The 13672-nt window shown below is 40.0% G+C and overlaps 1 protein-coding gene across 4 annotated transcripts in view; it reads right to left on the bottom strand.

The window, feature by feature from the left end:
* PRR16 (proline rich 16) overlaps positions 1 to 10224 on the bottom strand; it is a 219343-nt gene extending 209119 nt beyond the window's left edge. For 3 of the 4 annotated variants that reach the window (XR_004983028.2, XR_006739810.1, XM_045571871.1), the window contains exon 1: positions 9262 to 10224. Coding sequence is in view for 1 of the 4 variants with exons in the window: in XM_045571871.1 (XP_045427827.1) it covers positions 9262 to 9423 (162 nt within the window). In the remaining 3 variants the exon portion in view is untranslated. The remainder of the gene's footprint in view (positions 1 to 9261) is intronic. The other variant, XR_004983029.2, reaches the window with a different exon arrangement.
* Between the last annotated feature and the right edge of the window lie 3448 nt (positions 10225 to 13672).

Raw genomic sequence — 13672 nt, 5'->3', positions numbered from 1 at the left:
CTGAGTATTGGGTTAGCAAAACAGGCAAAAACAGGCGCTCTCTCTCTTTTCTGCTCTCTCTCTTTCACTGGAGGCAAAACCACTAGGCTCCTGTTGGCCAGTTAAAGGTGATTAGTGAGGCTGCCCATCTTAAGACTCAGGAGATAGACTCTTGGGGGATAGTCATTCTAATCCCTCCCATCCCAGGAGACTGTTGGAGTGACTCTGAACCTGGTTTCCCTCTTTTTATCTCTCTTTTGCTGTTCTGCCCAAAATTGGGTGGAAAGTGGAACCTGGGGTCCCTGGAGCCCTGACTTCGGTAGGTTGACCTGATGACTATGGGAACTCCTTCATGCAGGAGCACAATTGAGTGTGAGTGCATGGCTTTCCCACATGGCCAGCGCCTCCTCGGTCCAGACTCCTCAGGCATAAACTTCTTTCTCTCTCTCTTTAGGATTTACTGGGGGAAACATGGTATTCAGATTTTTACACGGGCTGCTGGAAGTCATTCTAACCCACTCCACCTGGATGTCCTGAATATCTGCAAAGACTTACTTTTGTGTGAGCTTTTGCTCCAGAAGAAATACCTACAATTTTATAAACTGTTAAAGGGCTCTGTTAAGGAGTGGGAGGGTGAGGGGGTTGGGAGGGGAAGAGATTAAGAACCACTGTGGCTAGAAGACAATTAATTTCTCTCTCTCTCTCTCTCTCTCTCTCTCTCTCTCTCTCTCTCTCTCTCTCACACACACACACACATACACACACACACACACACACACACACACACACACACACACACACACATATATATATATATATATATATATATATATATATATATATATATATACCTGGTATTTTTCTGTCCCATGAATACAGCTTGAAATCTTAGAATAAAATTTGATATTATGAAAGAGGTAAATAAATACCAGTCTGTTAGTTTTCTTATAGTACCAGAGAAGAGAACTTGTTTAAAAAAAAAAAAAATCATCAAATTTGCTTTCTCTAGACTAGTATGTCATATTTTATCTGTAGTTAAAAATTTTTTTTATAGTGAACCAAACACCATAGTAATTACAGCACAATGGGCGTAGCTATATAATTGACTCACTTTAATTATTCTAAAAGTAAACTTATCTCAAACATCAAACTGCAGTAGTATTTGCAAAGCAGGAGGAGGGAAACCAATGATCATAAATATAAATTATCTTAACAATGTTCATATTTCTTATCTAAGTAGAGTCTGGAATCTTAATTCCTTAGAATCCTCATGTCCTTTTATTTTCAAAAATAAAACTAGCATATGCCATCATGAACCTCAAGAAGGGATATATCTGCAAAGGACTCCTTGAGGTTAATGGGGGCCCAGATTCATAACCAGTCTAGTAGCCACTGTTGACAGAGGCCTCTCATGTGTGAATTTCAGGGAAAAGCTACAAACTGCAGTTTTCCTGCATCTATCGATACATCAACCCTTAATGAGGAGTGCCTGGTCTTGTCTTCTGACCAATAGGTGGAGACTTTCCCTGTCCAATAGGAACTGTGTAACTACCTCTTCATTTGCATCTTTACTGACTAATCAGAGCCACTCCATAATGAGCAATCAGAATTAGCCATTCCAATGAGTCAGGACAGTGATATTTAGACCAATCAGACAGTGCAAATTTTAATTCCTCGTTTGCAAAATAAAACAACAACAAAAAAAAATCCAGACCAATCAGGGACTAAGGATTTTCTCTATAAAAGATGAACACCTCTTTTCTGATAGAGCACACCTTTGGCTTCCTCTGGACATGTGCTGCAATTCACAGGTTTGTAAACTGCTTACCTGAGTGAAGGTTCTCCTTTTATCATGCCCTAGGTTGAGTTTTCTTGTTAGCTTCAGACTGGTGGCAAAAATCTTTTATCGATACCATATAAGGCAACGTCTTTCATAATTTAACAGGCCACTTTAATTTGGACATTACTTAGATATACCTACTTTCTCATTTTAGTTAATGCTACTTTCTGGTTCTTGCTTGTAGCTGAATATTGGTGACTTGTTTTCCTAGATCCTATGGGAAACCTCAATTTTGAATATTTCTTATTAATGAACTAACTTTAAATATAATAAAAACCATGTCTATCCATATTACACTAGAAAAAAAAGAACAGGATTTTAGAATACATGAGGGAGGGGTGGCTTAGAAACAGCAAAATCACATAAGAAATCTAATTATAAATATACCTATGACACTATTAGCCAGCTCAGTAACTTTGTACTTGGTAAAGAATTTGACAAGCTTCTATATTTATCAGTCATATGAGAAAGTGAAACAACTGTTGAATTCTTAAACATCTCAGAAAACTTAAAGAGAGCACCTCCCTTCTAAAACAATTTGATAATAACGAAAGAAAAGTTCCCCAAATTCCTTTATTCTCTTGAAACACTGTGTACAATGCTAGCTATCCATTAGGTGTGCCTTTATTTTTCTCAGACATAATATGAAAAAACTAATTGTTCCAGTAGTATTTTTGTTTAAGACTAAGTAGGTCAAAAGTTATCACCTATTTATTTGGAAGATGCAAACTGCAAGGTCTAATTAACTCACTAATAATTTTGCCTCAATACTAGTGCCTAAAATGGACTGAAATCCACAAAAACAATAACCATTTCCACAAAGAAATAATAAGCTATACAACAAGATTTAAATTAAAAAAGTTTATTAGCTTCTCTTGAAATTTAAGAAACAATGTCCACATATTGTATATACTCTTACTGGGAGTAAATATTTGTGAAACTCCCTGGAAAACACTGGCAATAAGGATGGAAAACTAAAACTTTCATGCCTTTGTCTTCTAATAAAATGTAAAAAACAAAAACAAAAATAGCTTAATAATAAACACTGTAGTAATTAAATGCCTGGGCTCTCATAATAAATTGCCTGGCATTGAAACCTCACTTCTCTACTTACAATGATGTGATCATGGGCATGTGACTTAACATCTCTGGCCTATTTTCTTTCTTTTTTTAAAAAATCTGTTGTTGAAAGTATTACATATGTCTCCTATTTTTCTCTATTTAACCCCTCTAATTCACCTGCACCTTGCCCCAGGCCTTCATCACTACTGATTGTGTCCAGGGGTTCGGAATATATGCATACAAGTTGATCTCTTCCCACCCACCCACCCATACTCCCCTTCCCTTATAGATTCCTAAAACAAAATACCAATAGTACCTTTTCATATGTCTATTTTGAGGATTACCAGATTTAAATATAAATAAATTGCATTTAGAAGAATATCAGACATCAAGTAAAATCTGTCTTAGCCATTTTTATTGCCCAAAGTGTTTTGGGTTTGTGTGTGTGTGTGTGTGTGTGTGTGTGTGTGTGTGTGTGTGTGATATTTAACAACCATAAAAAACTGGAAATAAATAGAATGTCCAATATTATGGGGACTATAAAGTAACATAGCACATCTACATAATGGTTATGATATAATACTATTCAAGAAAGGAGAAATCTTGTGTATAGTTTCATAATTTTGTATGATTTCATCTATGTTAAAATATTCATACAAAAAACACAAAGAAAATACAGTCAAGTGTTCAACATATCTATTTCTGTGTAACATTAAGGATAATTTTTATTTCACCTTTAAAATTTTGAGATTCTCTCCCCCCATAAAAATTCTATGATATACCGTATTGCTTCTGAAATTAGGGGGAAAAAAGTTCTTAAAACAAATTACCACTTTGGGGGTTAGGTTGGGAGAGGGATGAATAGGTGGAGCACAGCAATGATGGAACGTGTCATTATACATTTGTCCACACCCACAGAATGCTGACTAGCTAGGGTGAACCGTAAAGTAAACTGCAGCCTTTGGTGATAATAATATGTCAATGTAGGCTCATCAACTATAAACAAATGCACCCCTTGGTGGGAGATGTTGATAATGAAAGAGGCTATACATGAGTGGGGATAGAGGATACATGTGAAATGTCAATTTTGCTCCAAACCTAGGACTGCTCTGAAAAATTAAATAAATAAATAAAGTCTTGATGAAATAAATAATTAAATTTCTTTTTTAAAGAAAAAAGTTTCCTTTTTTTATTTTCTAGCATATTATTGTTTCCTATGGGTTTTAAAACTTTTCAATATTAAACTTACGTTTAATTTGCTTCTGTTTATGAAAAATCATGGATGCTCTCCAATCCATAGCCACAATGCAGACATACCTTTCCACCCATGAAGTCCATGAATGATCCCAGGGCACTGATCTTAACTGGTTCTCCGGTTCCTACATGATACTTCTGTCTACTCACAAGGTTTAGCCATGTGTGTGTATATATATACTAGAGGCCCGATGTGTGAAATTCCTGCAAGAGTAGGCCTTCATTCCCCTGGCTGCTGGCACTGGCTTCCCTCACAGCCAGGGCAGACTGCCTTGGCCCTTGCAATCCTGGCTTTGTCTGGAAGGTCATCCAGAAGGACCTCTGGTCTAATTAGCATATTACACTTTTATTATTATAGATATCTTCAACCCACAGAGCAACCTTGTCAGTTAAAATTATAAATTGAAACACTGTAAAAATTTTCCAGGTTATAATCAGTTTAAACTAAAATAGAATTCATCTAAAGCAGCAATGAATTTTGATTCCAAATCAAAGGCTGTTTATTACATATTTCAATTTCTCTCTAACTAATGAGATCTGTGATCCCACATTAACACCAACATTTGATGCAAAACAGTTCACCAGTGAGTTCTTTATAAAAGAACAGGCCAAATTGGTTTCTAGAGATGCAGGTTATTTGAGAACTATTTTTAAAAAGCAATGGGTCTGTTTTCTACATTTCTAAAAATGGATGATCCCACATCTAAAAACCAGCAATAGTTAATTTTATCCCTAAAACTCTAGAGTTTTGCCACTATTTTTTTTTCAGTGTAGAAAAAAGGAACATGGATTAATCTTATATTAACTCCCTATTCAATCCTATTTCTATTTCCTGTAAATTCCTTCTCCTCTCTCTCTTTTCAAATCTTATCCACATCTCAAAGGAAGGAAGATCCAAAATTTTTCTTTTTGACCTTCCATTTCCCCAAGAACTTATCCTTCATAAAAATATCCAGTATTTAGTTATAACACTTGGGATCTCTTGTATATGGCATTGATCTTTTTGTGTTAATCATGGGAATCTGAATAAATATTAATAGTTTCTTAAAATTCATATCTCACCATTTTTATTAAACCTTCTTTTCATCAAAGGCTTATCATACTATTAAGTACATAGGAAGTAATGGTTTATTCATCTACATATACTCACTCTTATTCTCAATTCTGCTTTCTTCCCCCTATTAGATCATGGTGAGAGTGGCCACTAAAAGCAGTAATGCCTTTTTACGCTATTGATGTTAAAGATATAATAAATGCATCACAAACTAATCTTTTGAGCACACTGAGACTAGAAATTATAATTTATTCATCTTGGTAACACTAAAAGATAATATAGCATATAGCAGTTGCTGAATAAATAGCCTGAATTATATTAAGGCTTTCCATTATACCCTGTTTCCTGGAAAATAAGACAGTGTCTTATATTAATTTTTGCTCCCAAAGATGCGCTAGGTCTTATTTTCAGGGGATGTCTTATCTTTCCATGAGGAAGAATATGGTACACATTTATTGTTAAATGAAAATAAAGGAAATTTATTACCTATATATGGTACAGTAGTACGTTAGTTGTCAACACAAACCAGACAAATTGTGAATCCTACAGTATCAAGAATTTACTCATTTATTCAATGACAATCATGTCATCATCTTCTGGAACATCATCATAACAATCCAATTCCTGAATTTCCTGGTAAATTTCATGTGACTCCATTTCTTTCAGAATCAGTGGACCAAATCTCTCATGTTTAGCCTGGGAGGGGGTGCAGGCTTATTTTCGAGGGATGCCTTATATTTCACTCAGAAGGAAACCTGTAAGTAGGTCTTATTTTCGGAGGATGTCTTATTTTCGGGGAAACACGGTAGTACAAAAGACCAATACAACCCTATTGTTTCTGAAAAGTCAAGTTATTTGAGGTTTCACTAAATTCTGAGAACAGAATAAAATTGATCTTAAACTTTATAGAAATCCTGTTCCTCTTCTTTCAATATATAATCTAATTATAAATGATTAAGTAATTCTGAAATGACCAGTCATAAAAAACACCCAAAGTAATAATGGAATTTTGTTACTGATTATTGGCATTGCAATAAGCTACTATGATGTTGAAATCAACCATAATAGCTGAATTTTCAGGTTAAATAAAGTGCAGAAAACTTCTAAAAAAGAAAACCAATTTCAAAATAATCTGAAACAAAAGTCTAATACTGTTGAAGAGTTTAGTATGCAAAAATAGAAAGCAGAATATTTAAAAAATATGTTACATTTTAGATAGAATAAAAAAGCGGAAAAGTAAAACAAATATCTTATGTTCATTGATATAGCGATCTAGTCATAATAATTTTTTAATTTCTGACTTCTGTTTTAATTTAATAAGAGTTCTCTGCTCACTTGTATCAAAATATACCAAGGCCTAAAAGCACAGCCTTGCCAATAAAGGAATTAGAATTCTAAATATGAGTTTATATTTAATAAATGGCAACGATAAACTGTCAGGATGTTGAGAATAACAACTGATGAATTTATAGTGACACTTATATTTATAAGTCATAACTATAGAGACCAATAAACTTTATAATTTACAAAGTTTTCGTTACTCCTCTGTTAAAAACTACATCAAAGATATTTTCAGTCACATGTGCCGTGTTATCTTTAAAAGATAAATGCTGGACAACTGCAAAAGGTTACAGGTTAAATATGCTCTATAAATATTTTGTTCTCAAAATACCTATCATTATATTGTATAAATAGCCAATGTTTCCAGTTTCAGCCATACTATAATACAATTCCATCTGCAGACCTAGGCTGATGACATCCTCACAAAAATAATTAACAATCACTGCACATCATTTATCACTCATAAATTTCACTCTCAGGGGTGAGACTTTTACCCCAACAGGCCCTGGCAGCCAATCAAACTACCAAAGCATCAAGCAAAATTTGATCTCTAGGTTGCACATTATCTGTGCTTTTTCATTCCTTTTATAAACTACCTGTTTCCCCCTTAAATATTCTCCAGTAAATGAAAACACAGAAAGAATAAAAGGAAGAGATATTCACCGACTCCTTGATTTAGTTCTTTGTGATTCTAACCAAGAGCCTTAGGGAGGTTAAAAGTTTCACTATAGCTCTCCATGATCTCCCAATATTTACAGAATAATGAGGCAAGACAGCGCCAAGACCATGTGCAGTATCTTGTCATTTATTTTGTCTCAAGTAGGGAATGAAGTGACACATCATAAGAAAGGATGTGCCCGGAGATGCAGAATTTGATTGACTACCTTTCTCTTAAGCCCAACCTCCTCCATAAGACAGTAAATATGTTATGTGCTGATGTAGGTTTCCCACATGCCACCCCCCTCCCCCCTTAGAAACCTCAACAACTATAAAGCACAATTCTGCCAAGGGGAACATGCCCAAATTTGTTCATTTTTACAACGCCATAATGTTTCAGATGAAAACACAGCTTGCCAAAAATGTCAAATGAAAGGATAACAAAGAAATGAACAGCATCTTTAGACTTGAATTTCAATGCATCAACTCGCCATCTGTCAACCAGTTGTGAAGTAATGATCCTGGAGAAGCCCTGCAAACATGAACAAGTTTTATCCTCACATCTATCAGCTGTATCAGTCTCCACTCCCAAGACCGCAGTAGGAATTACGTTCTGTCTGTGGAACACCTACAGGAATGGCATGTGCCGCGGCAAAACAGAACTCTGCCTATGAATGGGCCATTTTAACAGACTTGCATTTGGTCATAGAGGTAAGGGGGGCTGGGAGAGGAAGGGCGGGTGGGGGTGGGCGATGAGAGCACTCTTTCCTCACGTTTGGGTTGGAAGCTGGACAGGGGAGGTTAATCTCTAGAGGCCAGACATCCAAACAACCTTCAGTTTCCTCCCACTGGGTCTCAGAAGCAAGATTACAATTTTGGACCTAGACTAAAAATCCCCACCCTTTCCCTTCCCGCCCCTGCACCACCACCACCACCTCAGAAGTTACAGCCTTAGCTCTGGAGCATCCGCGGGGTGCAGACTCCCAGACGGAGCAGCAGCACACCGGCGCCCGTTCGCAGGCAGCAGCACAGTGGGCTTGGGCTCTGCCACCAGCTCTGGACTCCACCAGCTGCCAGCCGGCTCCTGAGACCCACCCCTCCGAAGCCAGTCTGCGCCCCGGGCTGGAGCAGCAGCCTCAGCCAGGAAGCTCAGCCCAGATACTGCCTCCGCTTCTGCTTCTTTCTCTCCGGAGGTGGGAGGGCAGGAGTGGAATAGTAGATGGGAGCAGCGGGCAAGAACCAAACAGTCCCGGATGGTTCCCAAGAGCAAGTGGCAAGACCCTCACACACACACACACACACACACACACCACACACACACCACACACACACACACACACACACACACACCACGGATGCGCCAAGCTCCCCAGGTTCCATGCCAAGTGGGAGAAAGAAGGAAGGGGGTGGAGGAGAGGCCCGGAGTTACTAGGAGGGACATTCTCCGAAACTGCGAAAGTGAGAAAGTCCCAGACCCCCTCCACACCCCCAAGTCTGGGCTCTCCTGCCAGCCACCGGGTTCCTTCTTTCCAGCGCGGCTCAGCAGGCAGGGGGGGGAGAGCTGGAGCCCAGCTCCCCCCAGGCTGCCCTCCCCGGCCTGGCCCCGGGCCCGGAGCCCGGCCCCCCTTCATCCCCGGTTTGGAGAGGCTGCCAGGCTGGGACAACTCGCCAAAGGACCCCAAGTGAGCAAGAGGGCAGGAGAGGAGCATCTCGCACACACGCTCCGGGCCGGGTTGCTCATTTCTCCCTCTGTCGACACACCCCCGTCTCCCCCTCCCCCGACATTACACGGAGACAGGCGCGCGCACCCCTCCCACCATCCCAGGTCCATCGATTAAAACACTAGTTGATTTCCTCCTGATTTTTTTTTTTTTTTTCAAAAAAAGTACAGCAACTCTTCCCAGAAGTCGCCGGAGCAAGCAAACAAAGTCTGTCTTGCAGGCTTCTCACGAATAGTTTCCTTGGAATTAAAAAACCCGGGCGGGCGGTCCCCAGTGAAAACCGGACCGGCACCCCAAGGGGACCCCCCCAAGCGGAGCGAACCCCCTTCCTCCCCACCCCGGGCGCCTCTCACCTCCTTGAGTTCCTTGGCCACGTCCTTCAGGTCGCCCAGGACCAGTTCCAGGTCCTCCACGATGATCTTGATCTGTTCCTTCACCTTGGTCTTGGAGCCCGCCGGCGGCCCCTCGGCGGCGAGAGAGGACGAGGAGGGGGTCCCCTTGGGCTTGGAGGACATTCTCCGGGGCCGCGCGGGGGCCGCTCAGCGGAGCAGGCGGGCGAGCGGAGGCTGCTGCGCGCCCCGGTCCCTGGCGCTGCCGCCCCGGTCCCCCCACATCCTGGCCGCGCTCGGAGCGGCGGCGGCGGGAGGCTGCGCTCGGCGCTCAGCCCGGTGGCCGCGCCACGGTGCTGCCATCAACTCCCCGAGACGCGGCGCTCGGCGCGGGGCTGCGGGCGGGGAGCAGCGCGCCTGCGCCTCCGCCCTCCGCCGCCCGCGCTCCCCGCCCCGCGTGGGGATGCCCCGGCCGCGGCGCCCGCGGCTGTCCTGTCCGCTGCAGCCCCCGCGGCGGCGCTGCCCTCCGGGGTCTCTCCCAGAACCCCTGGGCCTCTCAGCGAGCCGGGAGACAAGTTCCTGCCTTGCCCACCCCCTCGTCTGGATCCTGAAAAGCCCTACTCCCTGCAGCCTGCTGTCTGTCTGTCTGCTCACATCTAGACTAGATTCCCTCTGCTCCACCCCTAGCAGGAGACCCACCAGGCTTTCAGATCAATTCAGAAAGTCGCATGCCTCGGGTCAAGAGTTGGATTCAGGGTCAGTAAAGCGACCCTATGTGTTGATGCAGGACCAAAGTATGCCCCGAAGGCCTCCAGTCATGCTCAGAGGGACTCAGCATCCCACAGAGGTGTTCTGGCTTCTGCAGAAATAAGGAGCCACCGCTCAGCCCCTGGGATCATGAGGTCCAGCAGGGTTCTTGAAAGAGATTGCCCAACCCTGTGGATTGGGCAAGACGAACAGCGGGTTTATTAATTTGAAGTCCCCACACCAAAAATCCCCTGGATTTCTGAGTCTGAGTCATCTTGGCTGTACTTATCTGGGACAGCGATCCTTTTTTGTTTTTGTTTTTTCTTTCTATTTTTTTTTTGTTTTTTTTTGTTTTTTTTTTAACTGTCCTTCCTCTTTTCATGACCTATGCTGAGGTATGTTTTGGCCAGAGGAGAAAAGTACCCTGTTTGGTTCTCCTCTGGAAGGAGCTGAATAAGAGCTTGCCTGGGACTTTTCTTCCCTTTTCCTTTCCCTCCCTCGATTTCAAACCTCTTGCTATTAAATAAATAGGAAATAACTTCCTGATGGTTCTGTCAAAAGGACCCAGGGAGGGGAATTAATGGAAAGCCTTCAGTTCCATTCTCAGTAGGTAGCTACCATTTTCATTACCTAAGTTTTAATTTCCTTAGTAGCAAACCCACGGGTTATTAGCTACTGACCTGGCAGACTGGGCACACTTCTCTAAATGGTTATTTTAATAGGTTTTGAATTCTGGTCATGTCTTAGTAGGGCTTTCTGCTTCTTGCTTCTCACAGGCCAGGTCTACCCAACACACTTCTGTTGCATGAAGAAAATCCTGACTGTTCTCCTCTTCTCAGTTCCTTAAGCCCCTCCTAATCAGTCACTGTCTTCGTTCTGAACTATTCATCTTGACACAATCTTTGGGAGTCATATGTGAAATAGGAAATAGAAAAGGAGACAACAAAATTAGAAATAGAAACTTAGAAGTGGTGTTGAATAACAGCATTGAAAAAAAATCAGTGGAAATAGAAGGTGGAAAACAGAGGCTGCTGGAAGGGAATTACAATCAAGAAAGAATAAAAGAGCCAGTGTGCAGTAAGCAAATTGGAGAGGAGAAAAGAGAAGAAGTAATTACAAGTGTTAAATGAAAAATATGCTTCAGTTCTTTGAGGTTGGGATAAAATATTTTTAAGTTATTTTATCTCTGCAGGTCCTTCTTCATTTGATAAAGATGTAACAGTAGAAATAATTGTACCATGGTTACAAACTCCCACACGGGAAATTCCTGATCTTTAATGATATTCTTACTTTTTGCATCTGAATAAAGATGAATGGTCAGAAATTATAGGAGATAATATGAGAGAGATGAGAAGGTGCTGCTCCTCTAGATTTGAATATTTGACTTTCAATAATAAGCAAGTGAGTAGGAAAACTCCAAAACCTCAAAATAGAATGACTTCAGGGAAGAATATTGAAGAAGAGGAAATGGGTGTTTTCCTTCCCACTGATAAAATAACCATTTTACAGTATAAGAATATTTCCATGATACTATGAATTCACTAAAGACTGAAAAAAGTTTATTGTCCTATAATATTTATTATTAATGAACCAAACTATTCTGGCTTAAAATCCAATTATACTTATTTCTCTAAAACATACCATCCACACCCACATTACCATTTACTCCTAAGTAATGGCTATCATCTATCTATATCTATATCTAAATGCAGAATGGAATTAACTGAAAAGGAAAAGTTAAAATTGGCATCCAAACGCAAACTGTAAAGCTAGTAGGATCCCAGCAGCAGTATTATCACTATCTTCCAGGCATTAAGCAGCATGGGTAAAATATTCAGAAAAGAGGAAATTTTATATACAGAGTTAAAAATATTGAGGGGAATTGCCGGAAACCAATAATTGTCTCATTAATAGAAAGATGTAAAAGGCTAGTCAACCTTGAAGCTCTGAAAGGTCAGAGCCTCAGAGCCAACCACTCCCTATCTAATTGAGACAATAGTAACTGAGGCAACTTCCCCATCTTGTAATCATGTAAATCCTTACTGATATGATAATCTGCTTATTACCTGCCTAAGGGCTATGGGTGTTTCCCAAACCTGCTTAAGGGTAATGGGTGTATCCCATAGCTTCAATAAAAGGGATAGCAGGACCAGATCCTAGTTGTAGTCTTCCCACTAGAGGTGGACTCCTGCCTGGCCCCCCATTTTCCCAAATTAACTCTTTTCCAGTCTCCATTTTAGTGTGCGGCCTTCTCCAGAAACCTGACCCTGAGTGGGCCTTGAACCACTCGTGTCATGTTAAGGGATCCCACAGGGAAGGAGGCATATATGTTTGTTTTATAAAAGTGATACCTAATAAACTGTCTGATGAATTTGCCCATAAACATAGCTGCAAATGAATGCATATCCAAACCATATCACTTAACTTAGAACAAATATTTCTAAATAGAAAAGAAAGGTCTTACGTATAGAAGTGATTGTGTGCCTAGCATTTTATTCTTTCTTTAGTCATCATTTTCTGAGTTTTGCAATAGGAAAGTTTGGATAATTATAGGAGATCATCTGATATCTTTTTTTTAGTTACAAGCATTTAAAAGTATTCTTGTGTGTGTGTGTGTGTGTGTGTGTGTGTGTGTGTGTAATATATATTGCAATTGATCTCTAATAACCTACACAAGGAAATGCTATGACACTGACATGATTTTTAATTCACAAAGAGTTCAGCAGTATTCCCAAAATATTTTGTCCCATTTTTGTTCGCAGTGGCTCTTATTGATATACCACCCTAATAACACTCATCAGTTCTCAAGAAAAGTAGACATGCATAGTATCATTCTCAACAGAGACTTGGTTTTCTTTCTTTTTCTTTTGTGTGAACTTAATTTGTGTTTGTAAAAGTTAATGATGTTATTAGATCTGTTTGAAAACTTAAAGGGGAGGGGATGACAGCATTATCTGATCAAAATAGCTTTAACTGTAGGATGGGGGTGGAGAATGGCAGAGAAGGACATGAAAGCCTAAAAGAGAAAATGTTGTTGAAATGCAACAAAGAGGAAATTAGAAAATTTATCCTCATATACACTGATTATTTACATATTGTGTAGGTCTGGCAGAGGTTCTCAAACTTTGGTATACATTAGAGCTTATTAAAACAGATTGCTGGACCGCACCACTTAGGGTATGTAATCCAGCTTGTCTGGGATAGAGTTTGCAATTTGTAATTTAACCAGTTTCTAGACTCCTGGAAATGGACCACGTTCAGTAAGTTAAAAAAAAAACCTTCAGATTTCATTTTAGCTAGAATAAGCCTTAAAGATCATCTATTAATAGTTGTATCACTTTATATTATGTTTCACATCTAGGGAACACAATTGGGAGCTGGAATCCCATGTTAACTCATATATTTTGTCTGGAGAATGTCTCCTTTTTATGTAGCAATTGCTTTTGGCATGATGGCTACCTATGATAGATGCATATTGGTAAAAACAAAACAAAAAAGTGATCTAGAAGTTTAAATACAAATACTCATTATAGTATCCTGAGTAATTAGAACTGTGTTTATGGCAAGGTAGCTGCTCAATAAATACTTGGAAAGGAAACAAATGAATCAATAAAGTGTTGCCATTTCTGTGTATTTTAAGATTAACTTAATTCAACAAATAAAAGTTTTAACAGTAGAAATTAACCTA

This window comes from Pipistrellus kuhlii, unplaced genomic scaffold, assembly GCF_014108245.1.
Source record: "Pipistrellus kuhlii isolate mPipKuh1 unplaced genomic scaffold, mPipKuh1.p scaffold_m20_p_4, whole genome shotgun sequence".
Taxonomy (NCBI): Eukaryota; Metazoa; Chordata; class Mammalia; order Chiroptera; family Vespertilionidae; genus Pipistrellus; species Pipistrellus kuhlii.
The sequence above is the reverse complement of the archived record's forward strand: the minus strand, read 5'-3'. Positions and strand labels throughout refer to the sequence as shown.